This window comes from Trachurus trachurus, assembly GCF_905171665.1.
Source record: "Trachurus trachurus genome assembly, chromosome: 7".
Taxonomy (NCBI): domain Eukaryota; kingdom Metazoa; phylum Chordata; class Actinopteri; order Carangiformes; family Carangidae; genus Trachurus; species Trachurus trachurus.
In genome coordinates this window covers 24,381,141-24,404,257 of record NC_139901.1, presented here as the reverse complement: position 1 = coordinate 24,404,257, position 23,117 = coordinate 24,381,141, and the positions used below count along the sequence as shown (strand labels likewise).

Genomic DNA, 23,117 nt, shown 5'->3' with positions numbered 1-23,117 from the left:
ACAGGCGTACTGCGACTCGAAACCAATGAATAACAACCCCGGCTACTTCATATTTTTTTCAAACTGATGTGTTTGTTCTGCTTAACACCGGAGGATTTGAGTTCATTAACAGAGCTGAGGAGGTCACAGGCTCTAGATGAACTCTTAGCTACCTCTGACATTTCCTCTGCTGCTGTGAAAACTGCGTCAGCGTGCACGCGACATCTGACATTGAGATATTTAAAAAAACTGTCTGACTCCCAACAGCAAATTAAATTTCATGACGCGTGTGGGACATGAAAATGAAAATAAAATGCTGTGACTGTTACAGTTACACAATATTTAATATACTGTATGTGTAGTGATGATCTTATAATCTAATCTAACAAATCCACATGTGCAAGTTGGTAGTCATGCACTGGAGTATTTGAATTTTATTAGCATCTAAATGTATTTGCATGTTTTCTTTGGACAGTGATCTGTACACCAGTGACCTAGTTAAGCACTTAAAAGTATTTCTGCTGCTTAAGCACACTCTGTTTATTAAGTACACCTGCACAGTCTACTGCAATCCAGTTCAACTGTTCTGCTCATACAGTCTGCTTTTTTAATGCTTATGTTAACATGTTATTTGACACCACATCATGGAGGCGTTATCTTAACTTATACATACTGTATATCATATCATATCATATCATATTACTATAGTTATAAATATTAAATCAGTGTTATAGCACTGTGGTCAGAGTTTGTGACAGGTTCTACTGTATAGCATTATATATTGACTGTGTCAAAATGTTAATGCGAAAACATCTCTCACTGTTATGAATATCAAAATGGTTATTGCAGGAGAGTTCAACTGGAAAATGCACTGATTGAAAAATCAAACATTTATGGAATTGAGAAAACAATAGGTTTTTTCAATAAAGTAAATAAAAATTAAATTACGGTAATTAATTTGTAATGCCAATTACAAAGCCAACAATAAGTCTGTCTGTCTGTCTGTCTGCCTGCCTGCCTGCCTACCTACCTACCTACCTACCTATCTATCTATCTATCTATCTATCTATCTATCTATCTATCTATCTATCTATCTATCTATCTATCTATCTATCTATCTATGAATAAATACGAATACAATACAATTGGAGCTGAATGGCAATAAAAAAATAACATACAATAATATCATCATAGTCAATAATAAATGCAAATTTCAAACAATGCTGATAACAACCGAATCTAAAAACCTCCATTAACTGCGCTGTAAATTCACAGAGGTAGACCACAGAGTAGAGCTGTCATAGAGCATTGAATTAGATCGTGCCGGTGTCCCTAATAAAGTGACCACCACAGTGCAGACTAACACCATCAGGTGACGTTATCTGTTTCTGTGAATGTTAAATTTGTTCCACTTTTCAAGACAACAGAGGCTTTTTTCATGCTCTGTTACTACATCATTGTTCTGCACTCATGTGAGGTACGTTAACAAACACACGCTCACACACACACATCCTGCAGGTGACCACTTTGGGCTGTAATGTGTAATTACAGGGTTGTAAGCCGACACCACAACAGGGGGCGCATTTACAGCACATCAATTACTCATTAGTTTCTCATATCCTGCTTGGGGCAAAAGTACAATAGTGCATTAGTGTTGGTCGCTAATTGAATCATTCAGTCTTTGAGTATTAAGATTTTATTTATATTTTTATCTTTTTGTTTGTTTAAAAATGATTCTTCACAAGACCTTTCTGCTATCTTTTTCATCCAGTCAGATCTTTTGATTCATTATCAGTTTCTGTCATAACATGGAAAATAATATTTACTTGCGGGAAAACATGAATAAGTAAATCCGTGTCACTGCAGCTCTTCAGCCGTTCCCTCTGACCTTGAGGATTGCTGAGTGTCCGTCCGCCTCTTCAGGGGAACAATCATCATTTCTTAGCCGCTCATTTAGAGGAAAAACAGGAACCAGTTGCTGCTTTAGTAACTTAAGTCATTTATCCTGCTCTGAGTCTCTGAGTGTCGAGTTCACAGCCGCTAAAAACAGGGAAGTACATTTACTAGTGACACAGAGTTTGGCGTCTGTTCCTGGTTTATGTGAACCTCCTTGACGCTTCAGATTCATTAATGCATAAAACTCTGCTTCTTTATTCAACTACTTTGCTGTTTTATCTAATGTCACACCCTACTGTCACCTAAGGTGTTCACACAGGAATTCAGACTAATGATAATTATATCATGCTAGACACAAAGCTTTTGCAGTTTTGTCAAATATAGGTCAACCCTCAGTTCAGCAGCTCCAAGTCTCTGAATATGCAAAGAGCTCCAGATACAGGATGAGGACATGGAGAAGAAAAGGCTGATATTATGATATATCTACTGCTGAAAATATGCTCTTTATTAATTTCTCTGCTCTGTACTGTTGTGTGCATTAGTAGAAAGTAACCTAGATTGTTCTGTTACGCTATTCATATTGGAGTCAAACATACTCGTGACACATACATACAGTACATACGTATATACATACGTACATCAGATGAATAAAATGCATCACGTAAACCAGTTGTGACCTCTTTCACAATTAGCAATACAAACTGATGTCTGTAAGCAGTGAGTCGCACCATCAAAGACAGATTTCCCCTCTAAGGCCAAAAGGGGCAAAACAATCCAATATTTCATAGAAAAAAGGGAAGAAAATCTTTTAAGACATGAAAACAGATTTATGAATCAGGCTTTGTGTTTTTTTTTCTTCCCACCTCTCTCATTAATCATCTCATGGCCACCCAGATTTATCTGATCTGACCTGTTAGGGGGACTTAACCCCTGATAAGGTAACCTGTAGGTACAGTACAACTAAAATACTACATATGTACTAATGGACCAGCATCAGCTATCTATTGTAATAACGTCAATATAACAACATTTCAGTCACATTCTATCACAGGTGTCATGTACAAGTTGCAACCAGTCATTATTCAAATTATTTGTATTTCAGAACAACATTAAACTACTAAACATTTTCTTTCAATCCTTTCAATCATCTCACAACTTCTCAGATTGATCTGGTTGGTGACCCTTTAGGTGGTCCCAGAGCCCAGGGTTTGAAAACCACCACAGAACTCACACATGCGCTGTGATATTTCTGTTATGCCCCGACACAACACAGTCCTTCTCTGTCCATCTTTGTCTTTTGTAAATTCACACATCCACAACTGATAGCTGCCACTTTCTAGAAATAGAAACAAAGACGCTGAAAGAAACTGTACAAAGGATTAACTGTAGGAGCCCCCATATAACTGTCTACTACTCCACTGCTCCCGCACCAGGAATAGAAGCAAAGAGGTCAGTGAGGGCACTTTGTGCACGAGACAAAGTCAAAGGTGCCCCATTAAAAGATACAACAGTGTAAACCTATAGTGTTACAGTCAACACAGATGTTAAGCTCTGAATTGTTATTCTGTCTTCACACACACATTTTGTTTAAAGCTGAAATTGTATGAATCAATTACAATTGAGTCATTTATTAAAATGCATCTTTGAGTTTTGGTCTATTTGGTCACACAAAACAATCTGCAGATGTCAGTGACTGATTGTAGACTGAAATATTGATAAAGAAAATAACCTGCTGATTTATCAATAATGAAAAGTGTCAGTTGCATCTCCAAATTGAGGCTTTGCTGGTTTTCTTTCAGTCTTATATGACCATAAATTACCATTTCATCTTGCACTGTTAGCTGAACAAAACAAGCAATACATGGTTGCTCGTTAACTGGATTTGTTGTAATTTATTAGTGGCTTTATGGCCCCGACTACTATTCATTATAATATCGAGAGAATAAAGATTAGATCAATCGATGGTGAACATATAAGCAACATTATCAGCCATGAAATGATAAAGAAAATAGTAAAAATCAGATGTTAAAGAGCTTGCATTTGCTTAGCCATCTGAAATCAGTTTGCGTTGTCTCTTTGACATTAAAATGAGAATCAGTGTTTTTCCAGCCTCTGTCTCTGTCCTGAGGGATTTCCTAAATTAACACACATAATTAGATGGTCTCACTGGTCTGAGTTCATTGGAACCCCCCCGAGGGCCACAGGCCTCAGACTGGAACATCCTGGCCTTGTCAATAAATACTGCAGCTTGTTTTATGACGAACTGGTCCGAGGGTGAAGACGTTATCTGATTGTAAAGAGTCCCGAGGAGTGAGAAAAGGCTGCTCTGTCATGCTGCATTTACAAAGTGGTTTCATCCACACAAACACGATTGGTCAGCTTGTGTAAAGAGCCAGCGAGCAGAGAAATTGATTACAGAGATCACAGAGCCAGAAGCCAGGGCTTGAACTTTACTTTGCTAAACTTCACTCAATGTACTCTTTCCAGAATACACAGTTTGGAAACGTAACATCAACGGCTTGCTCGCAGCATCTGCAACCACAGCAAATAAAGACGTCTTGTTGTTTATCAGCTCCTTTTTAGCCATCAACAGCCCAGAGGGCCACAGAAACACAACCACCCGAAGAGGCAGAAACACTCAGCAGAAACACGCACAAAGCGTCCTGCTGTCCTGCAGGAGGATGCAGGGTGAGAGCAGAATGACAAACGCTGATTTGTATTTTCTTCTGACTCGTATGCTTTGGGCACTCCACGATGCTGCTATCAGGATACATTAACGAGAATGACCCCATTTGCTACGCAGACTGGAAGAATGGGCCACTTTGTCTCACAGTTAAGCCGTTAACGTGCACTGTGGCGCTCGCAGACAACAACTGTGATGCTAATGTGAGCAGCTACATCAGAGCTACGTGTGGTCTTCTTCTCCACCTCTGGCCAATTGTCACGCTATTATATAAAAGCGTGTCAAATTAGCAAGCGTAATCCAAACCGTATGTCTTTAAATGGAAAATGTTTTCTTAAAATTTGCATAAATCCTTAGAAAACTGCTTTTGACAGTGTGGTTTGCAGTTTTCTGCAGAAAGTGCAGAATAAAAATCACTGTAACTAAAATTATTAAGCACTAATATTGGCAACAGTGCAAACTTTTCCAAATTTATATCACACTCTTGTGTTTGAGATTAAAAACTACAAGTTGAACATTAAGTTGCATTAATTAACACAACCAAAAATGCAATGAAATATCTTTGGGGCATCTTTATATACTTTCTGATGCGTACCGGTCACGAGCTACACTGACTCTATAATCCAAAAGAAACGTACGTTTTGTCCGGGGGTTGAAGAGCACTTTGTTCTTTTCATGGAACCATAAATCCCCTGAGGAGAAGAAAAAATCTAGAAATCATTTTTTAACCCTTTTAGGAAGTTATCCTACATAAATTTCAAAGCAGTGTTTTTTTTCTCTTAAATATGCCATGGAATGAAAGCAGTGGGGGCTAATTACGAGCATTCTTCACTGAATTAGCGTTCGGTGTGTGGTAAGGCTGTGCTCGCCTTTGTCTTGATCCCTAAACTGATCCTTTACTTATTCCCCAGAAGGTCGGAGGTCACTTGGTTAATTAAGGGTCCAATCAGTCTTTAGATAAACTCATCTGAGCTTAATGTTTGCACTTTTTGAGGTCCAGCAGCTCTGCCTGGTACCCCTGAGCTTTGTGTGGACTCTGCTAATCTACCCACAGACAGGGGAGCAGGTTAACCCAGCTCAACAGCGCCAAGCTTGAACGGCCTTTTCATTGGAGGACTTCAGTCAATGAAGAATGTCTGTAAGCTCTCGCCAAAGCAGAGAAATTACTCTAACTTGATGTATTGTACACAGGGGCGAGGGTTCAGGGTGGGGGCGTCCTAAACCTCTCAAAGAGCAGCAGATTAAGGAGAGTATAAGTAATGTTTATGCTGCATGAAGAGGGCAATGTTTTCAATGGTTACACTGTATGTGTCCTTCACTGCTGGCCCATGCCACACACATCCAGAGTGATGAAAGTGCGGCTGAGCAAGTAACCATGAAATCTATGTTGTGGATGGATTTAGTTCAACAAAGATTACTCAATAGCTCACTGGTGTATCAGTGCTTTTAATCTATACTATTTTAAAAAAAATCTGACGTATTCTCTGATTAAACCTTGTTTCCATCAACAGCTCATGATCTGAACTCCACAAACATATCATCAGTCTGAATACAACTTTTTAAAACAGTAACAGCTGAGATAACATCACATTTTTATTACCATCACTTCATGCTGTCTGCAGTGTAACAGCAGAGAGCCGATTTAATGTTTTCTTCCTTTCAGATTTCTATGATAAATATCATAATTTGTGCACAAATGCAACTATATTTGCACAGAACTTCCCTGAGGTTCACACACACATAACGTCAAACGCATGGAAATGTAAATAGAGACATGCAGGCATATATCCTCATAACTCCATGTCTCTACATCTGCTCCGTTATCATGTTAAACTCACATTTTACCATAAAAATTCCTTAAAAAACTGAACTAGGAGCGATAAAGTCTGGAACACCTTGAGAAAATCCTTCGAAATCTTTGTACTTTGACTTTTTTCAGACCAAGAAATCACAGAATCAAACAGGAAAAAAGCACCAGAACTTAAGAGCAGATAAAACCCACAAAACAGCAATAACACAGAAATTCTCAATTGCAGATAAAGCAAGCTCAGTGCCGCGCAACAAACCTCAACGCATTTTCTACTGCCACTTCATAAACATTACGAGCTTTCTGGAAACACATGCAGAGGACAAAACAGGAAAACTCACCAAGGTGCCTTGTTAAAATGCACGCTCAAACACAAACGGTCTCTACTCCTACAGGAAAATCTTAACAGTCTCCTGTCCCTTGGACTGCCAGGGAATCAAAGCTATGAAAAGATGTGAATGTAGCTGAGCAAATAGGATTAAAGATGGCTAAATCCAAATGGCTGGAAGCACAGCATGCATTAAAGAGGAATTCTCTCAGGAAAGATAATCCCCATATACGCATTTTAACACACTTCACTCACTCCTGTGTTTTTTTACACACAGTCATAGTAAAACCACGACTGCCTGACTGTCCACACACACACACGCACGCACACACACGACTCAATAAACTCTATAAATACAGCTGCGCCCGGACCGCTCAGACTGCAGCAATGACACATGCAACTTCTAATTTCAGAGGTGGAAACTTTATACATACACACTGTAATAATTCTGACATCCTGAAAATCACACATGCTGCCTCATCCCCCCCCCCCCTTCCCTCGCCATCACAAAACCCAGAAGCACTGTTGTTTCTTACCTTCAGCACCTCCACCGGTACCTGTGCTGCAGGCGCTAAACTGACGGGCACGCTGACGTTGATGGCCGGGGTCTGGGCCGCTGTGGTTTGTGGGTACTGGGAGGCCTGTTGTCTCTGCTGCTCGCGCCGCTCCTGCTCCTGAAGCTGCTCCCGCATCAGCTGTTGCCGCAGCAGGATGCGTGATGTCATGGCCGAGGAGCTCAGCGGTGGCTTGGAGGAGCCGTGCTGGTCCGACGGGCTGCTACCGAGGGGAGAGAGATGCCAGATGAATGAGCAGAAGAGATGATGGACAGGGTGGGGGGGGATGTCAGGGAAGAGTAAAGGGGGAAAGTGAAAGGGGGAGGCGGGCGGGTGGGTGTGGGGTGGAGGGGCAGACTGGAAAAGGTGAGGTGAAGAGAGGCGAAAAGAAAAAGACTGATAACAGAGAGAGGGTAAGGAGAGGTCAGACGAGGAAAGAGAGGTCAAGCAAGAGAGACAAGTGAGGAGAACGATTAGAAGAAGAGGTAGAGGAAGATGGAGGGAAGGCAGATGGGATAAAAGGTTAATATGATGAAAGGAAAGTGGCTGAAGACGCCTGAAGGGGCAAAGATCAAAAGGGAAATCTTAACTTTGATTGATGCGTTGATTAGTTGATCAAAAGCAATTTCATTTTAGTCATTTATAAGCCTCCACTTTAAATTTCCCTGCCTATTCTGACAGTAAATGAAATGTCATTGAGCAATGGACAGTGGATGTACAATAGAGCAAAAAGCAGCTGCTGCACTCAGCTTTTTTTTTTTTTGCACACAACAAAAAGAGGAACATTTTTAACAAAAGGTTGCTTCAGTTTTCCCACTCTCTTAAATTTAGACGGCTTCTCCCCCAGACAGAGACCTGCGGTCCTAAAATAGAGAGGCTCTGCTGAAGCAGAAGTTGTCGGGATGAAGCCTTCATCGAGTGAGTGATCCTTTTGATAAGACTCAGTAAAACGTCTGGCCAATCCAGCTGTGCAGTAATCGCACTAATTAGCCAGCCCAGAGTCAAACACAGCTTCGGTCTACAGCGTATTCAGTGGGTGTTGAGCCCTCAACATACCATAATTCTCCTCCTCCCCCCCAGTACTGCATATAATCTCATAGTCTGACACCACACCCACTGAACCCTGCACAAAAACCATTATATGATATATAATAAAATATTTAAACTTAACTCCATAACATACATAGAATATAATATAAATCACATTATCTACAAAAATGCACTAATGATTCATATTAAATAGCTCCATTCATTCCTGAAGACAATGCTGAGGCAAAGTCATTGATTCCTGATCCTGGATAAAATTGATTAATGAGTGAACATGATGACTGAGTTACTGCAGAACAAAGACTGTAGCTTGTTCTCTGCAGCAGTTTGGGTCTTGCAAGCCGACAGCAACTTTTTTTCTTTCTTTTTTTTGGTCAAATTTCTTTGTACTTCACCCAACACACAGAATCAGGTTTAGTGTTCATATGCATAATTCCTTTGTCTGTGTGACTTTGGGCGATTGTGTTTCCTTTCATCACAGAAGTTTCAAACAAAAGTCACTGGATCTAATGCTGGAAAAGCTTGTTTTAATTTTTCATTTCCACTGCCAGAGCTGAATCCTTTGATTCTTTTTCTTCTTTCTTTTAATCTACTTCACTGTTTGAGGGCTTGAGTTTCAAGACAAGGCCAGTTTCATATCCCTTTCTTTTCACCAGTTTACAAAAATAAGAAGTACTGTAGAACTGCAGGCAAAAATCACCAGAACTATTTATTTTGGTGGTGGTGCTGAAACAAGTGGATGATCAATCAATTCTACAGTAAAAAAAAAAAAAAAAAATCAAATAAGTAATGAATCGTTGGAGCTAAAATGCCTCTGATTCAAACTTCTCAAATGCAAATATTTACTTATCTGATAGGCAAGTGCATATTTTTTATAGATTCGCACAGTTGGTCAATCAAAAAGACTAAATGAAGCTGGGTCAAGAGATTCATTGATAATTAAAATACTCATTAGTTACATCATTTGATTACACAATGATACTGATTCTTGATCTTTGCTTTTTAAAAAGTGCCTCTTAGTGTCCAGTGTAAGAGGAAATCCACAATTACATAACGGCAGACACTCCCTGCTGTGCTGATTGCTTCAGCTTGTCTTCTAATACGCACGCACGCACGCACGCACACACGCGCGCACACACACACACACACACACTAAAGTGGCTGCACTGGTGGAGAGTAATGAAGTAGATATAGCTTTTAGTTACTCGTACGGTTGAGTATTTCCATTTTAGGTTACTTCATACTTTTTTACTGCATATTTTACTGCACTTTATTTATCCGACAGCTGCAGACTGGTCACTTTATAGATAGACTAAATAATAAGTGATAATATCACTACATAATATCAAACACCACATCACCAGTTATATACAGGTGCTACCCAGATGTATACAAAGTAGTTTAAACGTTAAATGTGACTGACATCTAATTATTTTGAGGCTAATGTTCAAATACTTTTACTCCAAAACGCCCAGAGGAGGGATTTTAATCGCTCTTACACCATTACACCATTTTTATGATGTTTGCATCGTGTATTAATGTGAATTCATTCATAGGTTCCACCTGTTTCTGATTGACAGTAACGCACCAACAGCAAAGTACCAACTGTTTCACAAGTAAACATGGATGTCAACACCGCAGGGTCTGAAATATTAAATATGAAACATTTATACAACGTGGTTTGGTGAGAAATTTTGCTCCTGTTTGTTTACATAAAAAAAAAAAACTCCACAGGGCACCTTCAAGCAGCAGCAGCCGTCACTAGCAGCCTCCCCGCCCTGCATCAGACCTGTGTTCGCACTTCAGGATGTTTACTTTTACAGAGGTGAATGAAAGTGCAGCAAAAATACAAAAATAAGTTTACCTCATCCACAGATACTGTATTTAAGTATTTACCACCTCTCTTTCTTTAAAGGGATAGTTCTACATTTTGTCAATTCGCCTATTGCCATAATCCCTATTGTCACAGAAGTAGGTTCATTACCTGCATGGTGCATATAGTTTTGTGATCCGCAGGGCAGAGACGTGAGCTGCTCAGCGAACACAATGGAGGTGAACGGTACAGGACAGGTCCCCTGTCCCTCATCAAACTCATCAAAATACACAATCCAACAACTCCAAAGACAAGTTGTGATCTGCACATTCACCATGCTATAAAATAATCATGTATAATTATGTAACATTACGACACATGAAGCAAATACTCTGAACTACCTGCGCTTTTGAAATCACTCCACCCAGTAGCCGTGTATGGAATGTAGTTCCGGCTATACGCATTTGCCTCGAAAACAACTCTGTCTCGTAATGCTGCATTATTATTTCATAGTGTTGGATTGTGTATTTGATGAGTTTGATGAGGGATAGGGGACCCGTACCGTTCACCTCCATTGTGTTCGCTGAGCAGCTCGCAAATCTGGATCACAAAACAACATGCACTGATAATTCAAGGTAATGAACCTACTGCTATGACTATAGGGATTATGGCAATAGGAGAATTTGATGTTGAACAATCCCTTTAACTTTCAATCACACAAATTAATTCTATATTAACAATGTTTCTTAACCTTCATCAGTAAAGTTATTCTAACAGTTCTTAGTTATTTCAACACTAATAAAAAAAGTATAACTGAACATATCCACCAACTTACTGTATAAATATCTCTGTACAGTTTGTCATTTCACAGCTTTACATCTGCTCTCCCCTCAGCTTTACACCCTCAACTATAATAGTTTTGGCAATGACTCTTCTGATCAAAACATCCTCACACCCTTCCAGGCAATCGGAGTGAAAACACATTTGCTGTCACTTCAAACACAACAACGACCTGAAGGTGTAGCAGCACTTCCAAGAATAAGAGAGGATCCACCAGTTTCTGTCTGCAGCTGCAGAGACTAATGAGCCAGTGGTGTGAGAGAGACTACGCACACACACGCATGCACACACACACCTGCACTGGTCTGTGTGAACAGAGAGACGTCCACTTTGATGTCAGAGGACGCTTCAAGTATCACGTCCGGTCTGTGATTTAAACGACAATCTCATCAGCAACAATGACACCAGCCCCAACAACTTTTACAGTATATTGCACCACAAGTCCAAGAGGACACACATTTCTCTTTACATCGGAGTGACTCAGTGTGATGGTCTTTGGAAAACTTCATTTGAAAATAAACTTTACATAAGAACTTTATGGAGGGGGCAATTTAAAGTCTTTCGATCGTGACAAACGGACAGGTATGAAATTGAAATAGTTGGCTAACACCAATCCACAGGGAAACTCAGATAATACTGTGTATTTAAGCTGTTGATCCTTTGAGAAGAAATTACATTAGAATAGGGGTGGGCGATATGACGATATTAGATCGTGAAGGATTACAGCATGTAGGCGATCTGCCAAAGTGCAGAGATCGTAGGATCGTCAGGGGCACATTCTATAAATTGCAGTTCTATGCTGATGCACCGACGCACCAGATGTATTACGTCATTAACCTGAACGACCAATTACAGTGAATTATGGGCAGTGGCGCGCTTTCTTACCTGCCTAAAACAGTGTTTCATATCTCTCATCTCTGCCAGTCAGCCCCTCCACCTGCAGTCTCTCTCTCGCGTGCGGGCGTACCGCACGTACGTACACACACAGACACACATGGACAACCTGATTAATCCGGGTGTGTCTGACCATTGTGACTGCTCAGACACACCTGGATTAATCAGTTTGTCCAATTTTGTAAGACAGGAAATAAAGGAGCTGCCTTAAATTCAGGAAGTAGTGGAGCTGTGCATAGAGCCCATTAAAATCTGTTCAGAAAGGCTCTTTGACCTAAATTGTCTGTTTTTCAATTTTCAATTTAAGATCGTGATAAAATCGAGATCGTTATTTTATTTTCCAAAAATCGTGATATGATATTTTTGCCATATCGCCCACCCCTACATTAGAAGTTAGGGAAATGTAAAATCAGTTACAGGCAGGCACACATTGAAAATGCTGATGTGCTAATGATTAGCAGGTGTAAAGCTTACCATATTCACCATGCATGTTGCTAATTAGTACAATGCAAAAGTTGGGTGTATCATTAGCTTTGCCAGTATTTGATCATGAGTATAAATAGCTACAAATAAAAAAAATCAAGTTATAAGGATTCATCCTCTAGCCAATAAATATCTTAAACACATTCCACAGATTTTACTAATCAAATAAAAAAAACATTAATGGCACTGAAAGAAAGGTCAGAGGATCACCAAAGTCAGGTTTCGTCCTCTGGACACCATGATGTTTGCACAAAATCTCAAGGGAATCCATCCAATAGTTGTTGAGGTATTTCAGCCGAGACTAAAGTGGAGCTAAAAACACTGTCTGTGGTGGAGGTCACGCTTTGTAAAACCTGGTCAACTGTGTTCAAACTGATTTCACACCTTACACATGTGCCATCAGGAGGCGATTCTCTTTCACTACGTGAAACTTTGTACAAATTTTCTATCCAGACATTTCTTATATATCACAATAACACCTCCTCTGTGATGATGTTACAGTAATATCGCCATTTAGTGGTAATACAATAGGCCTCGTCTGTCATGCTGTATGTGAAAAGCAAACAGAATTTTTAAATAAATGCAAATTTACATGACCCCCCATTAAAGGGTGTGTAAAGTTAAATAGAGTTAAATTACACTTGAAGGAAATAAACCTCCACATGTTTCCAAACAGAGTTGAACGGTTTATAGCTGGGATAGAGTTGTAGCACCTCATGATTTTCTTTTATACATTCCTGAATATCAGATTAACGTGTGTGTGTGTGTGTGTGTGTATGTGTGTGTATGTGCATGAATGACCAAAAACCTCTCTACAAAGCAAAGCTCAACCTCTCTCTTTCTCTCTCTCTCTGTTTCTTCTCTTCCTCTGATCTTTGGCTTTTTGCCAAACAAACCACTGAAACACATAAAAAGCTCTTTTGTCCTTTTTAACTTTGTCACCCGTGTGTTGTGTGTGTGTGTTGTGTGCACCTCCTCTATTGTTTGTGTGTGTGTGTATCTTAAAAAAAACAACAAAAAAACAATGGCTGCACAGTCTTGAAGAGCCCCACCCACCCACCCACCCCATGATCCCTCTGGATCTGCTCACTACACTACTCCATCATACTCCAGTAGTCAGAGCTGATGCAAGTTTTATTGACGGACAGACAGCGACTGAGCAGGACGATGAAGCTTCACATCCAGACAGATGCAAAGGTGAGTAACCAAGTTCAGCGGAGCGACTCTGGTCTGATCGGAGTCAAACCACTGAGCTGTTGAAGGAGAATAATCTACCACCACCAGTATCCCTGCTGGTAACTAACTGGAGACACTGGATGGTAGGAGGCTGCCTCTGAGACCCTTTAGTGACCAGAGAACAGCTCTGCCTAATGGGCAGTAATGGTAAAACAACAACTGCATCTTAAAGCTTAACTTTGTCCAAACTGCTGTTCTGCTTCAAAACAAGTTAAAATTAGTTATTAGCCAGTGTAACTCAAGATTTAAAAACGTTTTATGCACTTAAGTTAATCATTGATCACTTTCAATCAGCTCTTGCTTATATGACAAACTGTGATTTTGATCATTAACCAGTTAAAGCCAAAATTACTCAAGACAAACACACGAGGAGAAATCCGCTCTGCAGCTCTGACAGTAGATACTTCCCCTCACGCAGCCCTGCACACACTGTCCTTCATGTGTAACTTGCAGCGTTTTACAATCACATCATTTTAACATTTAAAGTTACGCCGTAACGCATGCCGACAATACCACAGATGCTGCAGCGTCAAAATACTCACAGACATTCAAAGGAGCAGGGTCTGTACACTTGCACTCCTACAGCCTCCATATTTGTTTGTTTTTTCCTGAAGGTGCACCACCCGCCCTTGGAGAGCAGTGAAAGTCATGCTGGTGGTGCAGCGCTGAAAGTGTGTCAGAGGGGGGAGGCTCCGGGGCCCGGCCTGGAATCTCCAATCGACACACAGAGTCCCAGGCAGAGGACCAGCCCCGTCCAGAGCAGAACAGAGGAGAGGGCAGGCTGCGCCCACTGGAAACACACTGTCCATCAACACGCTGCTTTAAAACCACACAGATACTGTTTCACTCTGAGACACGTGTCGCCACTGTTGAGTGGACGGCCTGTGACCAAGTTTTAGTTGCTGTCTATGAAAACCACATAGTTCCGAAATGTCAGCGCTGCGTGAGCTGCAGATGGCGTCTTGTTTTCACATTAGAGTTTTTACATTTTCAACCTGTTTGACCTGCACTGTGCATAAATGATTTGTGTGTGCAAAGTTTCTACTTGGTCTGCCGAAGGAGCAAAGTTTTTTCATGTCCATTCCATGTCAAACCTAGAGTTTAAGATATTCTATGAGATCATTTTATTATATTGCATTTTATTACATCACAGCCAGATTGGAAGCTGATTATCGTCCAGTATTCTACATACACAAAGTTATGTTGAAACTTGATAATAGACATTAAGAACAAGTTAAGAACAAGACACATGTGCACAGCAGTTAAAAAACTTTGCAATAAACAACATGTAAATAGGTCATATCAATTTAGATCCTAGATGTTTCTAGGAAACCGAACTTTAAATGAACATGGAAACCACTGAAGACATAGCCTAATTAATTCTTCATTTTGTCTGATAAATTCAAAATCAGACATACATGTATAGGATTTTCACTGCAGCATCATTATAAAGTTCAAACGGAGATTCAAGGAGCAGCCTCTGATAAAAATCTTCAAACTGAGTCTCTCCAAATCAGCATGAACACACCGTGACAGCTGCACACAGCCTGACACACTCCTCACACAGCAGCATAACACTTACAATGACACGCTCAAATGCGTCATATATCTTGAGACAAAGTTCTCAGATCTTTAAAGGTCTCTAAAATCATACGTATGAGACCTTAACACAATACATCACTGAAATCTGTCGGTCTTTAAATAAAGTCATTAAAAGCTTTTCTCCCACCAGAGGGAGATCTTTTCCTCTATTAGCTCGATGCGCCTCCTCCGACGAGCTGTGATTCTGTAATAGCTGATGAGATGGAAAGTGGGAGCACAGTGCACACTAACAGGGATATAAAGGGAGTGGAGGTGCAAGAACAGCGAGAGAGGACAAAAAACGAGCGAGATCTCGTGTTAACACGCTGCTCAAACACACACCGCCCTGCAAAGAAAGCAGCCGCCTGTGATGATCCTGTCTGCTTTTGTTTGTCTCCAGCAGAATGCAGGTGTTGTACTCAGAGTGCAGATCAGGCCGGCTGCACGACCTCCCTGCTGGAGTACAGCCCGGTGATTATGACCCTACATGACAGTACATTGATCCCCTCTCGGTCTCCCCTGCTGATCACACACGCACACATACACACACGCACACACACACCCCCCAGTGCGCTGCAGCTGGCATCATCCCCCAGTCAGTGTCAGTTACCAGCAAGCAAGTCAGTGATAATGTGAAGCGTCTGTACGCAAGTGTGGAGCCGTGAGCATCAATTATGTATCTTGAGCGCTCCGGAGGATAAACTTTAAAGCAGTTTGACACATTGTTTTGAAAAGAGAGCGAGCTGAGGAAGAGGGAAGACGCAGAAAGAAGAAACCTGAACAAACATCTACAACTAAGTAAATAGTTCAAGCATGTACAGTAAACAACTGCAGGTAGAAACTCTGTGTTTACACATGTCTTACTGGTTAAATACTGAGCTTCTGCACAACACAACAGCAGGTTATGAACAGCAGTTAACAAACAAAACCAACATAACTCATTGTCCCTATATAAACCACATTGTGCAGGTGAAACCAGTGTTAAAGCGTTTATCTACAGCCAACACCATTAGTTGATTAATTGATTGGTTAATGAAAAGAAAATGTATGAAAAAATATAGTATTTTCATAAATGATTAATATTGTCATTTGTCTTTGGAGATTACTGAAGATCTGATGGTTATTGGGTCAAAACAAGAGCTTTAGGAGATTGTATTGCATTTTTTTTAATCAATAAAGTAGCGGTAACACTTTACAATAAGGGTCCCTTAATTAACGTTAGTTGGTACATTATTAAGCATTAATTAACTGTTTACAGATATATTAACAATCATTATTATGTATTACTTAGGGTTAGGAAACACATTAATTAATGTAGCCTATTAGTAAGCAGTTAATTAATGTTTAACACTCAAAGTTAGTTAATAAATGAAAAGTTGAATAATGTAATTAGTTATCATTATGTATGCATTACTCAGCATTAATTAACACATTAATTTATATATTAATGCTTAATAATGTACTAACTAATGTTAATTAAGGGACCCTTATTGTTAAGTGTTACCAAAGTAACTGACATATTCATTAAGTTGCAGCCACCATAAAGTCATAAAGTTTAAATTTTATCTCACAACATCAACTAAAGAGAGTAAAACCTGCTCCTCTGGTAAACTTATCAATGCCAGATATCTGAGATCTTCTGTGTTCTCAGAAAATAACTTACTATTAACTTTCTATACAGCACTCACATCAGATTAATGTAATAATATATATGTATAATTGGTACAAACTCTACATAATGTAAAGCCAGTTCCCCTGCAGAATAACACTAAGATTCAAAACAGCCCAGAGCGAAACAAACCAAAACAAACCAGGGTAAGCTGTTAAAGCACCCAAAGAGATAATCAGGTTCTTTGCTTGGTATTTCCAGGGAGCCAAGATTGGTTGGGATAACTTGAACTCGCCGGGTCTTATTTCTATAATTAGGTTTCTTTACCCTTCATAATTCCCTTTGCTTGTTTTCAGCAGGGCGGCCAGAGAAAACAGAGCATTCAAGGACACCGACGAGGAGGATCTCAGACACGTTCCTACAGCAGGTTGAGTGAGTCCATTACAGGTTTTCAAGTTTGTGTGAATGAGGACGTAGGAACACGACAAAGCAGCTTTTGCTGTAACAATTTTCCTGATTTTTCCAGACACAAGCGAGACTCTGTTGCACTGTAAAAAAAAAAGATTCACAGTCATTATTTATGGCTGAGAAACGTGACTAATCCTCATTTTACACACAATATACAAGACAAAGAAAAACCTTTCCTGACCCTAAGCAAAAATGACCGAAGTGGATCTGAGGATGCTCACCATGACTAATGTCTTTATTTTTCTAAAGCGGAGGGGCAAGCTCGTACTGTTCAGTGGCACAGTTTTACAGCGGAAACTATAAAGTCGATTAGTCGCCTCAATTCATTGGTTCCAGTGTCTCAATTGTGAGGATTTGTTACTACTGTTGTTAAAGTAATGTGAAGGCCTTCGGGGCTCTGCTTGGTCAAAACAAGTAATTTGTCGATGTCACGTTGAGCTGAGGGACATTTTGATAGTATTTTTTCTGCAAGAAATCATCTGCAAACTAAATGACAATGAAATAATTATATTGCAAAATAAAATTACTTGTAGCCTTGCACTGTTTTGCCTACTGTTTCTGTGTCTGTCAGATCTGAGGATGCGACCGGCTGAAGTGATGTTTTCAAATGTTGTGCAGTTCCAGCTGCTCACCAACAGAGGGTGGCAGAGATCACCGATCATCCACTTTCAAACTCTTAGAGCAGAACAAACATCCAAAGTTTATGAGTGTTTTCCAGGAGGTGAAATGTGAGGCAGACGTGCACTTGAGGAAGCAACACGAGAGGCTGAGGTGCAGCAAAGCGATCACGACTTGTCCTGCACAAGTCGTTCTAACAATATTTTACTGCACCCGCCCAACACCTGTCTGTGTCACTTATCCCCTCCGCCGCCGTCTTAGATCATGGATGAAACTCTTCGGCCTCTCTGGCATCTCTGTCTGGGACTCCCCATGGGAACAAGCTGCTCCGAACATCAACTTTCATAATCGCCGGTGGATCTCTGACTCAGCGCTGTGATCCAGGCACTGTGCTTTGACTTTACAAGGCCTTAATGATGACTATGGGTTGGATATTAATGTGAATGATAGTCTTATAAAGGGTTGGGGTGGAATTCTTCAGATTCAGGTTGCTAGATGTAGGTTACTAGAAGACGTACTTCCTTTGCCCTGCATTAAATCTGTATTTCAGTGATAGTTAATACTCTACTATAAAGATTCTTGAAAGGAGCATCAATCAAAGTAAAGCACTTGAAGTGACAGAGGATGTCTTCTTCTTGCACAATCTGTCAAGTAATCCAAGAATAGAGAGTGAGATAAGAGTAAGAGTGAGATTGTGATGCCACAACCTCAGTCTTGTTTATCTATTCTTGGATCAAAGATTTCCTGGTCATTTTGTTCATTCTAAGCCATGTGTTATTGCAGCACAGCTCTTGTACAGGTCTTTGAATGCATATATTATTAAACACTATAAAAAAAAGTTATTCAAGAAAATGATGTTGAGCAAAGTATAATGTCACCTCGAACACTAGAGAGTATAATTCTCTAAGAATTCCAGCATAAATATTTATAGATAATTTAAATGACGATCTCACCTGCAAAAAAAGAATGAAAAGAAGAAAAAAAATCCCCCAACTCTAGATATAACACATCCACTGCTATATTTGTACATCTTATTTACACTGCATAGAAGACCAGTTTCACCGCCTGTCTCACATCTATATTAGGCACAAAAAGTCTGGCACATCGTCTGCAGCAGCCTGAGTGCGCTGTCAGGCTGATATGGAGACGGCAAGAAAACAAATAGATCTGTGAAAAGCTGAGATGACATTTTGTCACACTTGAGATTTCAGATTTAGACACAGCAGCAGCAGCAGCAGCAGCAGCAGCAGCAATGGCCGGGCCGGCCATGACAAGACATCACACAAGTCGATAATCAATTCCACTAATAATAAGCGTTTTGCAACAATGTCTCACAACGCAGTCATCGTGACTATTATTATGCTGGGTCATCCTCATGTGATGGGAAGAGGAAGTGGGATAAGTTCAATCGAAACAACTGCTCAGACTACTTCACATTAAATAAGTCAAAATCCGGTGATTGCCCACAAACAACTGCTTTAGTTGAACTGCAAATGGTTCCTGCTCCACCAGCGACAGCACAACACAACACAGCCCAGACTCAGACTGTGTATAAGTAACAGTGTAATGGCATTTCACTAATGAAGAAATTGAAGAAATTAGTTTAAAAAATGCAGAACTGGGTTAAAGGTTGAGACCATCTGAGAGGACAGTTTTTTTTCTGCCTGAGCTTGTGTTTTTGACCTGAATTGAGAGAAAAAGACATAAATTACAAATCTGCAACAACATGTCAGGAACCAGAGGGCAAAAAAAAATAAGTGGAGTCAACCAAACATCTGCAATAAGAGCTCTGTCTGAAACAGTGGCGTACTGTCCTCAGCGTGTCTCACCCTGACAATGAGGCCAGCTATTAGTATCTCTGAGCTGCATAACAAAGTCGTGTGGATGCAAAAATACGGAAAATCACACATGTCCTGTCGTCATCAGAAAATCAGAAAGAGCAGTGAGTTTCCCAAATTCTCTGACGTACCGTGGCTGAAATCTGTTTCATCATGTAATCAAATCACTCACCATTTGACCACAGAATCAATCAGACTGACCATCTGCTGAACGGAGCTTGATATTTTTGCACACAGATGTTGTCAGTGGCGAGACAGGAACTCACCTATAGCAACACGCCAGATAATAAATTTGACACCGCACACAACCACCAGGCGTGTCGGACAGCAACACTCACTGAGCACTACTTCCAGAAAGAAAGGGGTGAAAGGTCAAATCATGACCACACAGACCTGACTCAGCTCAGTGTTGATTGTTTGGAGAGGCCTCAATATACCAAAGCTTAAATCAACAACAACAATAACAACAAAAAGCAGCTCTCTTATAAGTCAGTGTTGCTGAGAGTTTGTACTGGAGACGCCACAGGAACTCTTAACTGTTGATTCATTTACTCTATGAAAATGTTTCTACTTTGTTTGGTTCCTAGAGTCTGTGTTTGCCAAAGCCTGATATAATTTACAGACTGAGCTTCTGTCCAGGTGCTTAGATGTTGTATTAGTGATCATAACTATCTACTACTAACAGTGAGTTTTCTACCATCTGCATCAGTGCCATAGGCTCTAATACTAACACAATATTATGTGACAAATCAACACAGTTACATTAATTATCTATAAATTATTTCTAATGAGAGTTTTAGCTGAGCCCTTCTTATAAACCCAGCCCTTCCCTTTTGCCTGAGCAGCACACAGCCTCATGATGAGTGAGGCTGAGCAGCATCTCATCACACTCTGACCTGTCTGCTCCTCCGCGAGCTAATATTTGGAGTTGATGTTGACAAGACAACACCCAAAGTGTTGCATAACTTCATGCCAGCGGGATAACCATAAGGAATGAGAGACCAGTTGAATCCCACTCTCCACAGCTCAGCGTCGGGGCCCAGCTCCAGTAGTTATCATCACCCGGAGGAGCCTCGCACACGCACGGATCCCAGACAAGAGTGAAAACGCTCTGCAGCCTAATTATCACCTGAGCACAAAAACCGCTCCAGCGTGGGAAATAACTGTCCACAGCCACACAACTGACCTGTTTTTCAAGGGTGTACTCTTCAGTTCGTAATACGTTTTAGGCTCCTCTTGAAACTCCTCTCCAACCTCGAAGTCGGGAACGATTCCCGATTCGGACTGCATACTTGCAGATGTCAACTTTTGGAAAAAGGTTGAAACCGCTGAAAAACACTCAGCACACAGACGATATTTGTGCCGCCGTACTTCGCTCAGTACCAACCACTGTCAACGCAAAAACCGCCTCTGTCCAGGACCCGGAGCTGTGTAGTCCTCCACGGCGCCGAGCGCAAGCGCTGCCAACGGCCTGCGGGCGGCGCACGAACTGCGACTACCGGCATGCACCTCGGCTGTCAATGTCAGCATGGTTTTCATTGGTTGCAGCATCCGAGGGGATTTTACACGGTATTTATTTGTGCGCAGAGCGAAAGTCGAGCGTCAGAAAGTTTTTTTTTTCTCTGTTCCAATAATATTTAATAATTAATAAAGCTAATTTAAATTAAAATGTAATAGAGATTTCAAACGGCTGCTGATCTGAGATCTGGAGAGTTATTAACTCTACATGACCCTGAGAGACGGTGACCTCACATTACACCTGGCTGCACCACAGCAACATTATGTAGGCATTAACATGTTATATCAGCTTCATTGTGCATTGGACAAGTGGTGCAACCTGTTTCAATTATGAAAACAACAAGAAAACCACAAATATTAATATTTAATTACACAACATAGCTTGATTAAACTCACAGTTCTTGATGTAGGTAAATTGATACTGAAATCCGTCACATGCTGTAAGTAGGCTATAAATCAGCTAGGTAAAGATGTCATGCTCAGTAATAACAATATTTCTCTTCATGCATCTACCATTTGTCGTTTGAACATTGCATCTACTCAGTGAGTCAAGTCCACTTTTGCACCACCACCATAACAACAGCAACACAAAAGTCAGTCTTAAAATCCATACCTGAGCAGCATTCGTTGCATTGTTAGTAACCTATGGCCTATATCCTGCAGTCGTCTCATTATCTCGGCAGCTCAATCAGGCATTGCACGCAAATTATAACCAACCTGGAGACTCTGTCGACCCTCATGTCTGTTTCCCTCCCGGCTCCTGTGCAGACAAACTAACCTGACCCTGCTGCTCGCCTCCTTCTGCACTCCCACCCAACCACTCTCTCTCTCCAAGTTTGCTCTGCGCTGGGTTGACCTCCTTTCTACCACCTGGGGGCAGCATAGAGCTAAACAAGGCCGGTGCTGTGAGCCCACGGGAGGTGGCTTTCTATTACAAGATGGAAATTCAAGTTCAATATTTGCATTCGCCTCATCCTGCTGAACTGGTTTTTAAGTCTGCGTTTTAACAATGCAAATGCCATGCAAATGTGCTTCTGCTGAAAAGCACGGGCTTAAAAACTATGAATTACATTTTAAATGACATCATGAGAATTTAAAACACACATAGCCAGAAGGAAACTGAATCTATGTTTTTTTCTTTTACTCTAATGATTGCCAATATTTGCACAAGACTACTTTTTTTCTTAGTCACATTGGCTCAGAGACACATGAAAAGCAAACTAGGTTGCAGTCAGATGAGGAGACATGATGCAGGAGCTGCAGGGCGTCACACAATGGACTTAGACAACACATATTATTCCGGCTGTTGTGGGGTGAATAGAGGCACTGATTACCCAGGGCCTCCAGCTGAGGGAGGCCCCCAGAGTTTGTAGACTACAATGCCCTTTGTAATTCCTCAAGTGGGTATAGTATGTAAATATTTCATACTTGTGATACAATATTCACACAGTTCTGTCTTTGAAACACAGCATCGTTAAAACCAATGAACCTAGCTTTCTGATTTTATTGAAGGTAATAAATAGATAATTCAATAATTGATATACTGCTGGAAAAAAGAGGCTAGAATAAAATCACTGCATCATACTTCAGACTTCAATTATGCTGTTATGGCAGTGATACAACATGGGCAGAGGTGGAGTGTGATTAAATATTGTATTTCTATATAGCCTACTGTATTTCCATTTTATACTTTATGACACAAAATAATATAGCAATTGAAGAGTAACTCCAAAAACATCAAACAGCTTTTGAAATCATGCATTTATAGTCATGCATTTATGTCAGAGATGTAGTGCAATTGAATCAGTTATAATTGAACCACCTAAAAACATTTTTAATTGCAACTTCATGTTGCATATGTATGTGTTAAAGATACTAATCCAATGATATGTAAAAAACAAAACAAAACAAAAAACAACCAAAAA

General features: G+C 40.4%; 1 protein-coding gene across 5 annotated transcripts in view; it reads right to left on the bottom strand.

Annotated features, from left to right (window-relative positions):
• Positions 1-21,964, bottom strand: part of LOC310988485 (microphthalmia-associated transcription factor-like) — a 32,226-nt gene extending 10,262 nt beyond the window's left edge. For 3 of the 5 annotated variants that reach the window (XM_083975108.1, XM_083975109.1, XM_083975112.1), the window contains exons 1-2: positions 20,861-21,063; positions 7,230-7,470 (exon numbers count right to left, since the gene is read on the bottom strand). In XM_083975108.1, coding sequence (XP_083831234.1) covers positions 7,230-7,470; positions 20,861-20,964 — 345 coding nt within the window. In that variant the 5' untranslated portion in view covers positions 20,965-21,063. Of the gene's footprint in view, positions 1-7,229; positions 7,471-14,102; positions 14,454-20,860; positions 21,064-21,909 lie in introns of those variants that run through there. The other 2 variants (XM_083975111.1, XM_083975110.1) reach the window with 2 other exon arrangements.
• Positions 21,965-23,117: the final 1,153 nt, after the last annotated feature.